A 19,816-nucleotide genomic window follows, 5' to 3' on the forward strand; every position below is an offset into this window, starting at 1 on the left:
ATGTGGTAACAAAGTGAAATGCTAATTTCCTTTAAGAGATTTTATACCAATATTGAGTGCTCGTCATCTGCAAGATTAAGATCCAAAAGGGTCAACATGGTAAGAAATGGTAATCAAATATATGTTACGGAAATTGTTTCACGAAAAGGTACAGGCCAGCTCACTGTAAGCCAACTTTTTATTGACACAAAAATGGCCCGCAAAAATTGACTCATATATTACTCATATATAGGCATATAAACAAATGATTAAATAAATAGACTGAAGCTTATGCCAACATATAAAATAAAAGACATGGCTTTTTGACCGTCTGCCTATCAATATCCTCTCGTGCATTTCAGCACCCGGGACAGCGCCAAATTGTTTTGTTAATATATAAAACATATGTAAAACCCAAAAAACAATGCATTCGAATACCACAGGCACTACTTTGCTTTAGGATTTTTTGAGCGCACTATATGGAGAATAAATCCCACAGATTTCGAACACCAACATAAAATAGCAGACAGTAACTATATTGCACTCTGAAGTAAACTGGTAGTGATTTCAGACACAGCCTATGAGTGAACAGTCTGAATGAAAAATGAAAACCTCGACACCCAGAAGACCAGGAAGAAGGCAAATAAGATCATCAAATATCCAAATCACCCCAGCCACAACCGGTTCTGCCTGCTGTCGTTTGGCAGACGCTAACGCAGCATTCCGGTCTCGGACCACCAGGCTCAGGGACAACTTCATCCCACAGTCCATAAGACTGCTGAGCTCGTGAGCTCTTGAACTCATCACACAACACTTTATTCACACCGCACTAGTGCATATTACCTTTATACTTTTACTAGCTATTCATACCTATAGGGCCAATATCCTCTAACACCAACAAACCCAATTCTAAATTGTACAAACACTATGTTTCCTAAGGATGGTGCTTCAGTAAAGAGATTGTAAAGTGAAAAACACTTAAGTTAAAGGTATGAAAATGAAAATGTGAAAGAGAGAGTCCGAGAGTACTCTGAGGCAAAAGAAAGGAAGAGGGAGAGGCAGGGGAGAGACAGAGGAGGTAAAATGAGAGGAGGCAGTGATGCGGAGCCGCCGGGAGCAACAGTCAGGTTTTAGAGGTTGAAAGAGGACCCTGCAGTTTCCAGGAAAAACATTCCAGTGTCCGACACTAATACACTCTTCCGTCTGAAACTGTTGTAGGTGCTTATAATACTCTAAAAACACATTTGCCCTCCTTACAAAGGAGTTCTATCCCGGGTCCCATATGAAGCACTTCAAAGATGCCCATATTGGCAATTTAATAATAGAAAGGGAGCATTCCACAATAGAGGGCCAAAAATCAAACCCACTTTAGTTTTGACAACCAACAACTACAGTTTCTCCAAGGCTTTGAAAGTGCTTCTGTGTCTAATATTTTATATTCAGCTTTCCTGTCACATCTCAAGTTTCACCAGTAACACCTTGCTTACAAGGCTGAGCAGCAAAAGCAGCATGTCAGCAGCCAGTCAGTGTCCACACTGGATCTTTTCAGTACTGATGGGCACTCTGACAGAGCTCACAACGCAATACCAAGGTCATGTACTGAAATCTATCTGCATAAGAGGTCAAAAAAAAAAGAAGAAAAAACCTAACTAAACATGATGTAGTTACATGTTTGATACTGCATCAAAATAGAAGTTGAAGAGGCCAAGACATCCTGAGTTTAATTCCCTAATATGGGCCAAGCTCTAAAGAGACTTGAGTGCCCCTTTACAGTATGTTGTACCGTCAATATCTTGCAGTTATGTGGTAAAAATCTCACAAATCGCCACACTTACAAGGGCAATAAAAACTGTGCCTTGTAATCACAGTTGAGTTATAAATGCCCAACGGAACACACTGCTGTTTCTCTCACTGCTCTGCAGATCTGTGATCTGATCACACTGGCTCTAATGGAAGCAGTATCTCCATACCTCGTATTGTTGGGTCAGGTCGGAATTTAAAAGCGCTCTTCACCAAAGCTAAGAGGACCAAAGCGCAATTCCATTACATTTAGGTTAACAAGTATGAATCGGTGAACATCAGTGAACATCTGTAACGGCTTGTTTGTATAATCCAGTATTTGGTATTGAATTTACTAAAAAAGGAACAAAAAGTGCTGCACATGTTCCGTCAGAAACACTATGATCATTAAGATAATAGCATTAGTGAAAAACCTGAACTAAATGTCACTGACATTTTCAAAGACAACCATTAGAGCTCAATAGTTTCATATTTTTAGGATATAAAATACATAATGGTATGTGATAGGACTACAGAAACAGAAACATCAGATAGCAAGTGTGTTGACTAATAAAAGTCCAGCAAGGAGATTGAGATGCTGGTGGAGAGCAGGCAGAACAAACAAACAACATGGTGTGACAGGCCGCCACTGCAGGGATTAATAAGGGACTGACAACTTTAAATGTTTGCCAAAGGCTAAAGTGACAAACATAGTTGGTGTTAGTTTGGTTTAACTGTGTGGGCAATGCTTTATTTTAGAAAAGTGCCACTCATCTCTATTGACATTGGGCTCCAAAACCTGACCCCAACCCCAATACTAATATGTGTACAAGTGCACACAATTAGATGAGGTAACTCACTTGAATGAATGGGAACAGGAGGCCGACGGCAAAGTTGGACAGCCAGTTTACTATGCCAGCGATCATGAAGGCGGCAGGTCGGTAGGACTGTTCAAACAGTTCTCCGGTCAAGACAAATGGGATGCCACCTGAGAGAGAAGGGAGAAGACCATTAGTTATAACGAACAGAAGCAAACAGCTCCGCTCTGAGCGTTAAGTATTCTGTGCTTATAAACCATAAGAAGTGGAAAAGGAGTGCTTATTGTTTGCTCCTACGTCAGAGTGAACATTTATTGGTAACACTTTTTATCAACACTTATTATTATTATTTATAATAATACGTTTTTATTACTTTAAGTGGTCGTTGTTTCCTCTAAGTGAAGATAAAATGTATCATTAAATATATTCAAGAACACACAAAACGTAAAACAAATTTTGACTTTACTTAAAGAAAACAATGAGCACTTCAGCAATTTAAGATTAAAATATATTATAACTATGACAATTATAGTTTATACTCATTATAAAATGCTTGATAATGTGTTATAGTTATTGATATAACTCATTATGAATATTTATGAGTGCTAATAATATAATAATGTATAATAATAATAATGTTTATAATGCATTATAGACATGGATGTCATAGAAAATGTTATCCTTTTGTTTAATTAAGAAAAGGCACAATGATGGCAAAACGTTAAAGAGTTAGGAGGTGGTGTTTAATCTAAGCCATATTGTCTTGTGTTCTTCCGGCCCTCCAAGTGTAATCAATAGTAGTGCATGTCTGACCCTATAATCCATATACCATAGTCCTATTCAATTCCCACAACACTTAATCCGGTTTATCAGAAAAAACTCAGATAAAGCTCATATTACCGTTTCAGGCCACGAAGATACAATCAACAATGTATTTGACTGAATTGAAATCTTGGGTATATTTGAGTTGGACTCGTAAAATGAAACTTTCTTTGACTGTTAGAATACAACTCTTGATTTATTTTACTGTGTTTTAAAGAGAGACACTACAGGTGAATAGTATAACATTTTAAATAATAGATCTCACCATAAAATGTGTTTGAATATGAAAATGAGGCATAATCTGATTCTAACTGTTGGTGAATTTAGGAAGAAAACTGCAACTCAATTTGACAGAGAGTAGTAAAATAAACACCTAAATGTGTATTTATTTCCAATATTCTAAAAGAAAACATTATGGTAGCAAAATAGCCCAAAAGTTTTTGCCGGTAATATCTCGACATAGTACAATCACAGTTTAAATATTGTAATATGGTGGTCCCTTTGTTGAAAGTCAAAACTTCCTCAGGCCTCTCCCCGAGTACAATGTGCAACCAACATTTCCAAACCTCCGAGAGCAGATGTTGACATTTGGATGTTTTGGTGGGCCATGACATCAAACTAGGAGGCTTAAATTGACAAACATGGCCCACTGAGTTCAAATGTAAGAGGTAGTAATCCATCCTGGCAGATTATTGCAAACTCAGTGAAGAGGACTGGGGAGCAATTTAAAACACATTTCTCAAGTTCAGTTTATTTCCCATTTTTCCTCCTCCCCGTAAATTTGGATTTGGAAGTTTACTTTTGATAATTACTGAATTTTTGTCTCAAAACAAACCCAAGAGTCTACTAGATAATTTGATTTCAACATTCCAAGTTATTTTGTTTGACTTTGGCATGCAATAGTTTATGACAGGCCGTGGTATGATGTAAATATAGCATAGCTGAGGAGTATTGTTCAGCCCGACGCGAAGCTGTGATGTAATAACTACATAATAATAGTATTTTACTATATAATTAATATACTATATATAATTGCTATGAAACAGCAGTTGCTATGGAACGTACACTAGCGGTTTAGCAGCTAGCATATTTCCTTTTAATATAGTTGTCCAAATAAAGCATAACAGAGAAGACAGTTAATGAGCTATACAAGCAACAGAGACACTTTGATTTAGAGCTGAATGAAGGGAGGTATGGCTCACATTAGCCCTCAGCATCCTCTTAGATTTAATTGCTTGCGATAATAAACCATCTCATTATATGAATAAGATGCCTTGCTGTTAAACAAATGTGACCAGCTGATTACAAGTGTGTGTGTTCTCGCATGCCCAGAGTTAGCCAGATTGCACACAGCAATCATGGGCATATTAAAGACTGATCACAAATACAATAAATGAATGGTCACAAGCAGTGCAGATGTAAGTGTTAGATGCAAGTTGTTTAACAGTACAATAAAATAGCAATATGAAGATGGCTTATATTTTCTTTTTCCACTTCTTCGTTCAGCAAACCCCAGAGTTGTGCGCTGTAGGACACACACATCCTGGTTACATTATTCTGATCACAGAGAATGTTAGAGGCAACAGAAAAGTGCCCTTTAACTTAACAGCTATACTGCATCTGATTGTGTCTGAGCACGCTAGTACTTTTTGAAGAAACTCAGTTTTCCACTTCCACAGGAAGGCACGATTTAGACTGTTATTATCATGTGATCTGTATCTGGACACACTCTGGATTATGACATCAGGTCCACTGGGCTATACATTTACACCTGGTATTAATAAACTCATTCTCAATATCTCAATTCCGCAGAATTGTGAAAAAATATAAGACAATTTTAGCTGGCTTAGTGTAAAAATACTGTAGCCTAAGATTCAAGAATCAACCAAAAAAGACAGCAGCAGCCGATAATACAAATACTGAACAGAAGATAAGCTTCTGATATTAGCTCAAGGCATTTAAAAAATCCCCTGCAAGGATTTTCCTTTTTGTTTCCCTGTAATTAACATAATTAACATAATAATAAGCTGTTAACATAATTAACAGCTGCATCCTGTAATCACAATGTTTACTCATATTGCAATGTGCAAAAGTAAAATACAGCCGATGTATTCCTCTAACTTTGTCAACAAAATAAAAGTTGAAATGCCAGCTGCAGTTGTTATTAACATAGTAATGCTCTAATTGTATCTTTTTTACATTGTGAGCACCAAATATAATACATACACTACTGACTACAAAACTGCAAGTCAAGTGGGTTCACAAAGTGATGATGTTCGTATTCTGCCCTCCTTCTCTCGACTGTTAGGAGTCCCTCTAAAACAGGAAATCCAACTTGAATCAATATACGGAGCAGGACAAACAGAAAACAGAAAACACAACATCAAAGGAAGATGTGTGCAGCCACAACAACACTGATCTCAGTTCTGCCAGGAGAGGACAAATCTGCTTCGCACATGACGGTGGGGCGGCTAGCCAACGTGGGCATTTTGTACATATGTGTGTGTTGGTTTGTGAGTGCTCGGTTTAGATCAGTTCCGAGATAATCCGCTCAGTACCAAATAGTGTTTTCCAAGGACTTGTGCACCTAATAATGTGTGAAGCCTGTGTGTGCAAGCAGGGGAATACAATTACTAAAATGATGTTGTTGTTTTTTTATAAACACTGATAAATCAGGCCTCTGCTAGCAATACAATTATATGACAGCTGCATCCTGTAATCGTCATATTTACACACTTCTGATCCATAATTGATCCATAAGTGCATCCATAAAAAAATGAGTGCATTTGTTGCCACAGCATGTTTGTTCCATGTCAAGCCAAATGTATCTTGGGTGAGCCCAGGGACTGTACACTAATTAGACCATGTATGTAGAGAGTAAGCAACAAAATAAATGAAAAGCCTGCTTTGTTGCAAAACTCCCAAACCAATAATCCATCACTATTTTGTAGGAATTACAAAGGCCTACTGTAGAATGCCTATATACTGTATGTGACCACTTGTTCTACAAACGATTCATCTTAAAGTATTATAGCTGCTGTTGTGTTTCTACTTTCTGACCTATTTGTAGATTAATTTCCACCAAAGCCACATGCATAAAAGCTTACACTGAGAAATGTACTATATATTTTTTCCTGGTGGAGGGATTCAAATCAAAGTAGCTAATGTATCATCCATTAAAACGGCTGGAGATTTTCAGATTAGAATCTGTTCGTGCTGCATGTGCAACACAGAGCAGGTGGGCAATGCATGCGTCCATTCATACAATACAAAACAACACATGCAAGTTTAAGATGACTCACGCATACAAATGGTGCTTTGCTGGTGCAAAGTTCTGACATCGATATGACAGAAACAGTTTAAAAAAAGGATCAGAACTGGTTTTAAAGGACATCATTTACATTGATTGATTAGGGAACAGATAATTATTGGTGGTGACAGATTTCAAAGCCCAAAATTAGAGAAGCTCTAAATCAAAATGCCCCAAATGACATAATAACACAAAGTTGATCAGACAGAAATTATTCTTTTTGGGTTGGATTTGTGACAAGAGCTTGTGCGCTGCCTTCTGTTTCAGCTTGACCTCTTGAGACATCACAATTCCACAGGGGTCATCCAAACACGACCAGTGTCAGAGCGTTGATCTGTTGTGCCTCAGGCAGAGAGCCACAGATGACAGGACAGCGGTTAGACGGCAGCAACGGAGGCCACTGCTTTTTTCACTCGCAATTGATTCTGACAGGGGTTTTATTAGCTCATCTGTATCATTTATCAGTGTACCAGCAATCCTTTTTTCGTAGCTGATAGAAGGTTAAGAATGGAGTATAATATATTCTAATACCCTAAATTATAAATACAGAAATACCAACAGTTCGATTTTTATTTTCTGATACTTTTTTTGATATTTGTTTGCCTCAATCTAAAAGGATTTTCTACCAGCACCACCTTTGCCCTTGTAGTGACTGATGGTGTTTGCTCCACAGCTCACGTGTACGCTTGTGATATTATCCAACAACAGCACACACACGCTATAAATAGAGACGAATTATATAATAGGATTATAATGTCACACAAGCAGAATACTGCCCTCCCACATGAGCACGTGAAACATACATGTCACACATACAATAGCATGAGCAGGGTGACAAATACTTGTACGAATACTACAAAACATGTGTACGCAGTGTGTGTATGCGTGCAAACATAAGCATGTAAGATTTGGCATACAGTAGATCTTAAATTAAAAGCTTCAAATACACTGACAGGTTAACTAAAAAATGAATCGAATATTTAGTATGTCACAGGATGCTGTTTAAATGCACCGACCACCTGCAGCTTTCAAAATAGAACCAGAGAGAATAGCTACTTTTTTCATTTTGATGTGACAAAGTGTGATAAGCAAAACATGGTCTGAACTGTTACAAATGAACAATGATGTGAGTGGGGCACATACCATTTGAGAAACTGTGTTGACAGGCCAGGTTTAATAGCAAAATATCAGGGTGTTGCTGCTCTCACTGCACTTCATTTCAGCAGATAAATAGTGTCATTACTGCAGATCAACTTCTATTGAACCAGCACTCTGTGTAAACAGAGTAATAAATCATCCTCAAACAGAGCTGCAAAAAACAAGACTGGACAACTGTGTTAACATGCTTGTTCAAGATGAGGTTATGATCAAATTCAACTTTGTTTTCAACTCTGCCATATGTACAGATAGAAGATCAAAATACAGTTATTCTCAGACCATGGTGTTGGTATGTACAAGTATTAAAAACAAAAGCACAAGGGTTGGCTCTTGCTGAGTGTGGCATGTGTGCGAATATGCTTGTATAAGGAAAGTTCTTGGGCTGGTGCTGTGTGGGTAAGTTACAGTCCGTCTTTTTGGAGGCAGAGGGGAGAGAGTTCAGCATCCTGACAGCCTGATGTATAAAGCTGTGACCAAGTCTGGTGATATAAGCCGGTAGGCTATGGTATCTTCTCCCAGATAGCAGGAGACTGAAGAGGCTGTGTGAGGGATGGGTGGGGTCACTCGCAATGCAGGTGGCTTTGCAGGCTAGGCAGATGTTGTAAATGTCCAGGAGGGAGGGGAGTGAGGCAACAGTGACCTTCCTAGTCGCATTCATTATGTGCTGCAGGGATTAGCAGTTGGAAGCAAAGCATCTCCCAAACCACACAGTGATGCAGCTGGTCAGAATGCTCTCCACGATGCCTCGGTAGAAGGAGCACATGATGGGTGCCAGGGCTAAAGATGCTGCTGGGCTTTCTGGGCCAGTGATGCACTGTTATTTGTCCAGGAGAGGTCCTCAGTGATGTACACACCCGGAAATGTCAGCAGTACCGTGTTGGTCAGCCGCATATGTGTTGGGTGTGGGCTCTCCTGAAATCAATCACAATCTCCTTTGTGTTTACTAGGAAAAATTGCTTATCTTTACACAACATGGCCAGTTGGTTCATCGTTGTTTCTCCCGTCATTGCTGATGTGACCCACATGCCCATAAGCAGGATGGGGGGGGGGGGGGGGGGGGGGAGTTCATTAGCACGGGTATGATGGTGGTGGCTTTAAAGCAGGGACAGCAGCCGGACTCAACAAGCTTTTGAAGATGTCCGTGAGGACATCCTTGAGCTCTTCTGCACAATCTTTAAACACACAACCGGGTATGTTGTCTGGACCGGCAGCTTTGCAGGCATTAATTATTAAGTGTTTTACATGCTGGCTGGGGAAGTCGTTGAGAGGAGGTGGTGACCTCTGTGCAAGCGTGTTGTTTAGTGCTTCAAAATGTACACAGAAGTTGTTGAGTTGGTTCCACAGAGAGACATTGCTGTAAAAGGCCTGTGAAGCAAGGTCTGAATCATCTGCCACATAGGCTGAAATGATGAGTTGTCTTTTTGGCAAACAGAAGTTTGGTGTTTCTGATGCCACGAAACAGGTTGGCTCAGTTCAGCTGTGTCACCACCTGATTTAAGACGGGGTCTGTGATTTAAGACGAGGTCGGTCAAATATTTGACTTTAAAAAGAAAAACAAAGTGAAGACACAACAAACAGCTTCATGACAGCAGTAAATAAGTTTTATCAAACATCTCAGATGTTTATTCGGTTTTATCTTTAATCTTCAGTCCAGTGGACCCGAACATCCTGTATGTAATGTAATAGTGTAATGTAATGTGTAGGGGGGGGGGGGGGTGTACAGTGTGTGGTCATTGAAAATGTGTTCTGATATATGTTCTTCACCGAAAATGAGCCAAGGCCAATGAGTCTGAGTTTGAAAAAATAATTAATCGTATCCTTTTTCTTTTGATAAAAAATGAAAACGGGTCCCACAGACCTGAACGCCATATAAGGGTTGAATAAGCAGGGAAGCAACCAGTCCATAGTGACATGTTAATTATGGAGAGAATATAGGAACTGACCGATCTGTTTACTCCCTTTAGAAATCTCTAAAGCGGGATGTCGAGAGCACACAAAGAGGGCTTCATTGTATTAATCGCCTCAGCGAGAGTGTCAATAGATATTGTGTCAAAGGACTCAAAGAAGGCAGTGGGTTTAAAATAAATCTTTGTGTCATGTGCAAGAGGGGAAAAGTGCATTGTTATGCTAGAGACTTTGTTGACAATTTCTAAGGAGAAGAAGTCCATACTGACACTTGGTGGAGTGATGTGGTAAACAAAGCCCCTGTTGTGTTGGGTCTTTTCAATAAGGTCTGAAAGATACCGAGCTCTGGCATTTTTAACTTCTGTAATAAGATTTATTTTAGAATCTCTTAAAAAACCAAGTGCACTGTTTACATGCTTTCTACTTCAGCTCTGCTTTCCGACAGTTCCTCTTTAAGGCATTTATGCTACTGTACATGGCATGAAAACAGAGTTGTTTTTTTCTGATGGTGCAAATTGGTCCAGGATCTGGGCATACAGTCAGGGCCATAAGTATTTGGTCTGTGACACAATTTATTCTTACTTTGCCTCTTTACACAGCTCCAATGGATTTGAAATGAAAGCTTGTGAATGAAGCTTTAATTCAGTTGATATAACACAAGTATCACATCAACCGTTTAGGAATTACAGCCATTTTTAAACAAGTCCCCCATATTTTCAGAGGCTCAAAACTAATTGGACGACTGTTTCATTTAAAACGTCTGGAGTTGATTCAAAATGTTGAATTTGCATTTGGTAGCTGTTTCAATGAACTCTCAGCATGCAGACCATAAGAGGTGTCAGTGCAAGTGAATGAGGCCATTTTTATGCTGAAAAAACTAAACATACCTATCAGGCAGATAGAAACATTAGGATTGACCAAATCAACAGTATGGTACATTCCTAAAAAGAAGGAATGCACTGGCAAGCTAACCAACACCAAAAGGCCTGGAAGACCACGGAAGACATCTAAAGTGGATGATCGCAGAATTCTTTCTTTGGTGAAGAAAAATCTACAATTGAGACGCCTCGATGAATATAAATACAGAGGGTTTACGACTAGGTGCAGACCACTGGTAAAGTGACAGGATGGAAAAAGTCCCACAGACAAGCTGCAACTGAAGGAGGCTGCAGTGAAAGGCCTGGCAAAGCATCTCATAGGGAGGAACTCAGCATTTGGTGATCCAAAAACTGGAAGTGCCCTCGCTGAGGATGAATAGCACTTCAACTTCTTAGCTGGCGGATCACCCAGTCCACCCTATTTTCTCTGAGGTCTGTGACAAAAAACTGCAAGGAGTCAAGCTCACATTCTGCCCACAACAAAAAAGCAATAGCTGAACTAAAACAGAATTAGACTGATTAGAAACAATACCACATGGCAGTCCATGGAGACAGAAAACACAATGATTAATCACACTGTGGGTGTTTAACTTGCTGACGGTTATTTGGGCTGTGGGATAAAATAAGCAGCATTCAAGATCCTGTCAGCAACAATGAGGATAGTGGAATTAACTGTGGAGGTAGGAAGGAATGCCAGGATTGAAATCCAGTTACGATAAGAGCAAGGTTGCATGGGTTGGGCACAGAAAAGTCATAAGGACACTGTTTGGAGGACTGAGCACACGTGGAGCTTGCAGTCACAAAGGAATAAACGTTCCGCCTCAGAAGCGTACTCCACTATAAATGAGTGCATAGGGTCAGGGATAGTCAGTAGCAACTGTGGGAATGATGATGCTGCACTTTAACGCTTCAAATTGCCTGTTAAGCCTTTGAACTCTGTGTGAAAATAGCATTCCTATTGCTAGTGAGAGCATTGGTGCTGTAGATGGTTACAAAGCTCAAATAGTTAAAGTAAAGACTATTTGAGCAATTACCGCACGTGCTGAGTATGTTGCTGATTTTGTCATTTTAATTGACAAAATCAAATATTTAAAGAATCACTTGAAGGGAATTATTCATCAAAGCTTAAAAGGCAACAAGGGTGTGGACAGGCCAACTGGCATCACCACAAACACATTTTTTTCATGGGCACAGTTTTGCTGCTCAAATCGCATCAAGCCGTGAACACATACTGCAGACTCCCAACAGGAGATCATCATGGAAACCCATTCAACTCTCAGTACCTTTAACACTTGTAACTGCATTTCTGTGGTTTGGAATTCAGTTGCACTCCCGGGTTCATGTTCGAACTTTCAGATATCAGCCTTGAAAATTTCCAGCAGTAGGATTTTATTGAGAAGCAGTTATAGAAATGTAATGTGTTAAAGGACTACTTCACCCACAAAATGGCCATTTGTATATAAATTACTCTCTCAGTGTTACCTTGAACACCTGAAGAAAACTTAGAAATGTCTAAATGAATTGAAGTAAATGAGGGCCGCGTTTGAAAACAGCAAAACTTTATCAAAACATCCGTTTACAAACTCTGACAACTCCTGCAGTATAATCCAAGTCTTATTTATCCAGTCGTATGGTCAGCACTTCCCAAACAGGAGTAGCGCGCCTGTGCAAGCCTGAGACTCTGAGTGTTTTAAATAGTACGGTTTTAGCTAAGCGATATAGCGATATACAAATGTATTCTTTTAAGATGTTTACGGTTGAGCATGGTAAGGGAATCAGAGTTCTTTACTGAAATGTTGTGTAAAACTGATACAATATAAGAGCAGAACCCGAAGTTATTCCTTCCAACAAAAGAAAAACTTCCCGGCTGGTTAAGGAGAGGGAGGGATGAATCCAAAACGCCTCAAGTGTACTCTTCCATTGCAAATGTTTCAGGACACAAAGGAGAATAAATCTTTCCCTTCAGAGGACATGCTCCTGGCAGAAGATCATCGTCACAGTAATAAAAAGTGGGTGAGGAAAACATTGTTTCGTGCTTTTTAGTGCACATCTCAGGGGGTCCGAGTACACAAGGGAAATATTACACGAGTCAGTCTCAAAGGAGACATTGGATCTGGTAATCACGGCAATGTGTGGGATAAACTAGGCAAGAAATAACAACAATCAGGGCTCTGATCCTCAGGAGGCTTCAGTTATGTGGGATACAATCAAACAGGGACAACTGAGAATTACAGGCAATTACAGGAGGATTTATGATAAGAATTCATGCTTTTACGATAAATGTCTATGTGACAAAGTGTAAAATAGGGGCTTGATGTTTTCACTCATAAATCTAAATGACAGATTATTCACATTGCATACAGTACGGCAAGACAGGAATATTAAATAGTAAGGAAATGATTAAAAAAACAAGACACTAACCAAATGAGGTGATATACACTAAAGATGATTGGAGCCACCCAACACCAGAATACACACCCCCACATATAAATGGTTCAGAGACCATTTATCTCTCACAAAGTCTGTACATCAGCCTTTACTTTCTGCTTCATTTATTTTTCTCTTCCAATTTAATCGTAATCTAATACTGGCTGCCACACATCATTACATTTCCCCTTGGCTTAAGTTCAGTCACCTCTCATCACTTCTGTCCCTGTGTACTTTGCTCGTGGCTCCTAAAAAGCAACAGATGCCGCTCTTGTCAGGACGGGTTCATTCATTTCACCTCTGGTATCTCTCGTTACCTGCTAACTCTCACAACAGCAAGTCCGGCTGCCCAACAATGTTGTTTCCACAATCCCACACGAAAGGTGATTCATCTTGTTCAATGGACTTCTGTCTTCTCCTATAGGGTCTGTCAGCACTTTATAACCCCGTCTCTGTCTTCTTTCCACCTATAAGGTATTTTCTCTTCCCAGGAGAATTGAGTGAATACACCATCCAACTATATATGACGAGAGCATAGTGTCTGCTCCACCATGCCGTGACTGCAATGACTGCAAAAAACAGCGGTGTCACTCACTCTGAGAAGAGGACAGCTACTGTACTACTAGCTGAGGGAGATTGTAGGAAGCCCCACGCACAACTGTTACGTTCTACTCTGAAGACGTAGTATTCTTAGTAGAGTTCTGCAAACAGAATTTTTTTTTGCGGAAAGCTTTGTGCTTGAGTCGAAGTCAGGTTAATTTTGGACTGTAATAGTATAATAGATGAAATAGTAATTTAATTGGTAATGAAAGCTGTCAAATAAATGTAATGAAAAAGTACAATATTTCCATCTGAAATGGAGTTGAGTAGAAGTATAAAGCAGTAGAAAATTGAAACACTTAATACACTTAATCACATGCCAGCACTTGTACACAGTACTGTAAGAGTACTGTACAGTATATGAGATATGTGTATGTGAGATCTACATATTTATAGTAATCAGAATTATATTATTTTTTACAGCTACCTGTAATGTGCAAGAGATGCTAAAATACTGCAGATCCCAGACTAACTGCTGTTTAAAGCAGATTTAAGAGCTCAATGAAAATGCTCACCATGGCACATCCTCACCTCTTTGGTGAGTGAAAGGCAGCAGTGAATAACCTGCTTGAATAGCTAAACTGCTTCTTCAAACATCAGTTGACTGTCGGAAGCAATTAAGTGATTTAAATCATGGGTCAAACATTTTGATTGAAACATTTATTCAAGAAGGAAAGGAAAAAGAAAACCAGTGCACCATTAGTATCTTGTGATCTGCCTGTTAACAGCGAGGACCAAGCTATTATTTTACAAAAGGACTGGGAAGGGTTCAGTGTCATTTGAGTCTCACCAGAGTGCACAAAATAATATCATTTGCATTTTGTCTCATATATAAAATTCATAAACACCAGGTGGGCTTATTTGTTTGCTACTGAAGTGAGAAAATGTTTTTGTTAAATTCCTGAGCAAAATTGTTTTTTAAAATATTGAAGTGTTTTTCAGTCACCATCTGCTTAGGAAGCAGAACATTGTGCACGTTGTTGAGCCTCACCTCTCAGCGGAGGGCAAGGCAAAGTCATTTTTTCAACAGTTACAATACAGCATGGTGCCTGTTTCGTTGTTTCCTCTTTTGTCTTGACTTTTCCAGACTAAACAAAAGTGTACAAAGATTTTAATAATTAATGCAGGTATCAACTGTGTGTGCTGTGAGTACAATTGCTTGGTAGGTGGTCGAAGCAAACAAAAAAACAAGTAAACACAATCTATTGACAACATGAAGAGCACCTAAGCTTTCATGTTTTGCACATTTATCAGTGCAATGTTTTTTCCCCTCTTTCTCTAAGTGTTGTGCCCCTTCGGCATCCGAGCACCCAGAACATTTGCCTGTACTGCTTGTACCAGCAGGGAGCCCCGATACAGAAGGACCAGATCGGACAGCGAGAGAAAGTTGGGACACTGTGTTCTGTTTCAAGTAAAATGTTTGCTCCTAGATGTCACTTTCTAGTATGAATTCACTAAAATGGCCTCAAATCTAGTTAAAAACACATGGAGGTTGAATGTGACAGACACTGTAGGTGCTCTAGAGCGAAAGATAAAAAACCTGATATCAAAACGAATTTTATGTTAAAATCAAAAATGTGAATTTTTCCTCTTGTGGATCATCTGCTTTCATTGTTTGTTTACACATGAATCTGTTAGACCTTCCTGGTTTGAATGTCATTTACTCACTTGTAACTCATACAACACGACCCATCCATGCAGCCCCCCCTTGGCTGTTTAAACACAGGGCCGTTTTCGGCCGTGCAAAGAAGAACAAGGATGGAGATTTAAATGCAAGAACTTCACACTGTGGAGGTACAACCAGCTACCGCTACTGCTGCTTAGTCACTGCTGTCACCAACAGCTGCAGGACCATAAAGTATGATGTAGCTGCACCAAATGTTGAGTGAGACACGAGCCGAGAATATTGTTTCCTTTCGATGAGATGGCTGCCACAGAATTACCCTACAGTCAGTATAAATCAAATATAACTCATTTATGAAACAATCATAATTTGTGGACAAATTTGCACATACAAATTGTAACTCAAACCCACGTTGGATGTATCAAACGTTCAGAAGCAGCTGTTTCTATTCCACATATGTTGATGATAAACAATCACCTCATGAATGGGAAAAACATTCATGGGATGTTAATTATTGTGAATTTACACAATGCCGATGCCACAGAAACATTACATTAGGAAAACTAGAGCTCCCATCTTCAAAATCTCGAGAACATGACACCACAGAAAGCAAAAAAAAAAGAACTTCCGTTTCTTAATAATCAAAGTAAATTAATATATGAAAGGAGTTAACGCTGCAGGTGTTTGTCATCGCATCCTCGCTCTGAAAGTTTTAAAAGGACATAAACAGTATGTCACAGCCACAAACATATGGGGGAAAGCAACTCGTCACAATCTAATAAAAGGATCAATGCATCTTTGGGTAGTGTCGGTCTCTGCTGTGCCACATGGGAACAGTAACAACATGCTCAGTGTTGATGCTATTTGCTTTTTTTATTTCAACATCGGCAACTCCAGTTCTTAGGATGTATACAACGCTCATCAAAATGCCAACTGTCATCCCATACCCTGCCCAGAATGCTGAAACAGTCATATCTGGTCTTGTTAGTTTTTCATATATACTGTAGGCACCAGAATTATAAGGGTTTTGAAACAGCTTGGGTAGAGTTGTTTTCTCTGGTTTGACAAGGCGGCACAATCTGACACAATCAACTGGAGAGTCAGAAAGAAAGAATGCACAATTTCCAGTTAATGAGATGACAGTGGCAGCCTGCTGGAAGAAGCCCAAAATAAGCCAAGAACCTTCGAACTGAGCTCAAGTATAAATTAAAAAAACTGATTTGTTTTTTTCAGTCTTTAAATGGTTAAATGGTTTAATGATTTTAAAAAAAAAGTCTAAATCTTAGCTTCAAAGAAAACTGTATAAAACTTTGGAAAGCACATCTTTGTACCACTAAATTAAGAAAAATGGAAAAACAGAAATTTAACTATTCTGCAACAATAGTGTAACTATTGTCTAAATGTTAAAGGTTTGGTCTCGATACCATTTGCACAGCTGTCTTTTTTTGATGACAAGCAAACAAATAGGTTTGCTTCAGAAAACTACACAGTTACTCCCAGTTAGAGCCTCCAGCAGTGAAAGGACCCAATTAACCTTGAATAGAAATATGTATCTGCACCATGTCCTCATAGCTCAGGTGCTCGGCAGAAGAATGGATTTGCCTCAGCAGAGAACAGTTCCACGTGTCAATCATCTGACTCAAACTATCTGAAAATCCACCTTTGAGAGATTTGCTCAACATTTCTCACCTGGCGCTCCAGCAACTGTCCGTGCCAATTAAAAGTGTGGTGCATGTCAAAAAACAACACATATACAGTAGTTTGCCACTTTGCTTCCACACGAGAGAAAAATGTGTTATGCTGGGCCACACTGCCTGCGGAGATGATGCTGAATATACCGGGTGATTTCTTAGCATGTGAAATAATTGTTCCATACATCATTTTTCTAGTTACTTTGATATGGCGTTTAGTTAGTCTCACGTGCACGTAAAACCAGGCAAGTGCACGTGATACGAGCGCACAGAACAGTATCCGTCAATCCATCCATCCAGAAAAACGTACTTCTGAGGGAGCATTTCTGCCAAAAAGACTCAAGTAACTCAGTAAAGTAACTTGGTCACATTACATATGGAACCATTGTTTTACATGCTCATAATCAACCAGTGCATTAGATTCACAATCATGTCCATGAACATTCTCATTTGTCCAGGTCACTAAATATCTTTGCATTCCTGAAATGTATCACACATTCAAGAGGCTTCATCAATTTGCAACTGATTGATGAAAATGCCCTCGAGACCAAACTAAATCTAGTTGCTTTGAATCAAGGACTTCACTTGTGTCATGAAAAATTATAAAAGTTTCTATGCTTTAAAAAAACAAGGAGTACTCTTTTTTATTTTTAAATTATGCACTGAATTTGTTACGTTATTCAACCATTTTTTAGTTTATCATGTAATAACTTTCTCTTTATGAATACCTTATTATGTTGTGCACAAAACTGTTATTTTATGTGCTCATAGTTTTCTTTCAATATGTGCTGATTATTACATTATTCACAGTTATCACATTATGAGTTGCTACACCGCGTCACACCATTCATATCTTTAAAGTAAATGTGTTTATGATTGAATTGTTTCCTAGACCACAGTGGTGGAAGAAGTTCTCAGATTGTTTACTTAAGTATAAGTGATACCAAAGTATATAAATATTCGTTACAAGTAAAAGTCCTGCATTCAAAATTCTACTTAAATCTATCACGAGGAGCCTTCATTTTGTGTTGATTTTGTCAGTCTTTGTGGACAAAAACAGTATTTCCAAGCATCAGAGTGCCTCTTATTTGACTGCAGCATGTCTGACAGTCTGCTACGTGCAGTCCTGGTTCTGGTTTTCCCGTGCCTCCATGCCCTAAGAGTGTCGGTGTTGGTTCCCATATCCTATATTTCATTAAGATTTTGATTAAACAGCCAACATCACCAAATAAATCCAAGAAACTTCAATCCATACATTGGTATATTACATTTCTTATTTTCTTTTTTTTTGTGTGCAAGTTCCGCTGATCAGTGCTAATTAAGCAAGTTATTTTTGTTGAAAATGTGAGAAATATCACGTATGATATCATATACACGCACACTCCACCACTGCTAGAACGCAAAAATTGTTAACAAGAGCACAAAATAGATCTGGCTTTTTACTTTGGCTCTCAAAGTGCACCAGATTGATGCACTTGATTTTAAAACGTACACATTTTCCTTCCCACCAAAGTCTGACTTGATCCTGTGGGAAACACTGAACCATTTTCACTCTACCGTATAATCCTCTCAGTAGGGGACAGAGTCGCCAGACAAAAGTCTGGAGACTTCAGTACAGTCCAGTACACCCATGCACGAAATTGTGTTAGAGGAGAAAAAAGGAACATTGGCAATGTCCGTTCTACTTTAGACATTCCTTTCTGGAACACTGCCATCAGGGAAACGGATAAAGACCTTGATCGAACACCTAATTTATCACAGTGTGAAGCTTCACGGGATAAAAGGATATACAGTGGGTCACACTGTATTCAGAGCAAAACAGTAACCAGCTAACCAGACTGTACAGCGCTCCTACTGTAAACCCCACTTATCCAAACTAATTTGCTAAAAAAATGTATTATCAATCATGTCACTAGCAGCTGGAAGTAATAGGCCTTTTTTTTTAATTGGCTGTTTTGCAGCCACACAACCATGCAAACAAGTGGAGGTCTGTGGTCTCTACTGTGAGGGTGGTAAACTGGCGTCCTCTTGTATTGCATTGGATGTGCCTTGTTTGAGTTTTATACAGGCACTACTGGAATATCCTATGACCACCCTCCCCAGTATTGTGCTATCATCAGTGGAGAACTATTCTTGATGGGAAGAAGGTGTTGAGAATATTCTTCTAGTTTTGACAACAGCACTTCTGCCCATTACAGTAGTGCCTACAGACAAACAAATAATATGAACCCCTCACTTTTCTTTAGAGAAGCAGGGTGGATTATGTGCACAGACTTGGTGAAATGAAATACAATAAAAGCCAGGAGGATACAAAGCCACTAAAACCACGACACAAAGTAACACAATACTGCATCAAAAAAAGACAATATACAGTAAGATTCATATTTGATTATGATTTCTTATGTACGAAGTACACCTGCTCTGTTTAAATATCCACTATAAAATAAAATACTTAATCTAACTTTATGTTCTTTTGGTATTGTTCTACAAAGTGTATCACAATTGCAGGTACATTTTAATACCTGGAAAAAGTTAGGTGGAGTAAAAGGCAATTTATTTTGTTCAATAACCATGCTTATTGACGGGTATACAGGCCGAATCAGGCAAATGTATAAAATCAGACTTCCATCTATACAGGAGATCTAAAGGAGCAGGCAGAGGGCTAATTAGGGCAGTCAAGTGTTTCACAGAAGAGGTATTTTAGAAGGTGGGAAATATTCAGTGTCTGATTTGATAACTAAGCCCTATAACAAGCAAACATACTGTAGCTATGCCCTTTAATTCATCATGTCAAAAACAATCGCTTTGATAATCTTTCAATATCT

General features: G+C 39.0%; 1 protein-coding gene across 1 annotated transcript in view; it reads right to left on the bottom strand.

The window, feature by feature from the left end:
• Nucleotides 1-19,816, bottom strand: part of slc2a9l2 (solute carrier family 2 member 9, like 2) — a 68,441-nt gene that overhangs the window by 13,825 nt on the left and 34,800 nt on the right. The window contains exon 11 of the mRNA XM_076096341.1: nucleotides 2,619-2,746. Coding sequence (XP_075952456.1) covers nucleotides 2,619-2,746 — 128 coding nt within the window. The remainder of the gene's footprint in view (nucleotides 1-2,618; nucleotides 2,747-19,816) is intronic.

Source organism: Anarhichas minor, unplaced genomic scaffold, assembly GCF_050575085.1.
Source record: "Anarhichas minor isolate MPS153535 unplaced genomic scaffold, ASM5057508v1 ptg000021l, whole genome shotgun sequence".
NCBI classification, from domain to species: domain Eukaryota; kingdom Metazoa; phylum Chordata; class Actinopteri; order Perciformes; family Anarhichadidae; genus Anarhichas; species Anarhichas minor.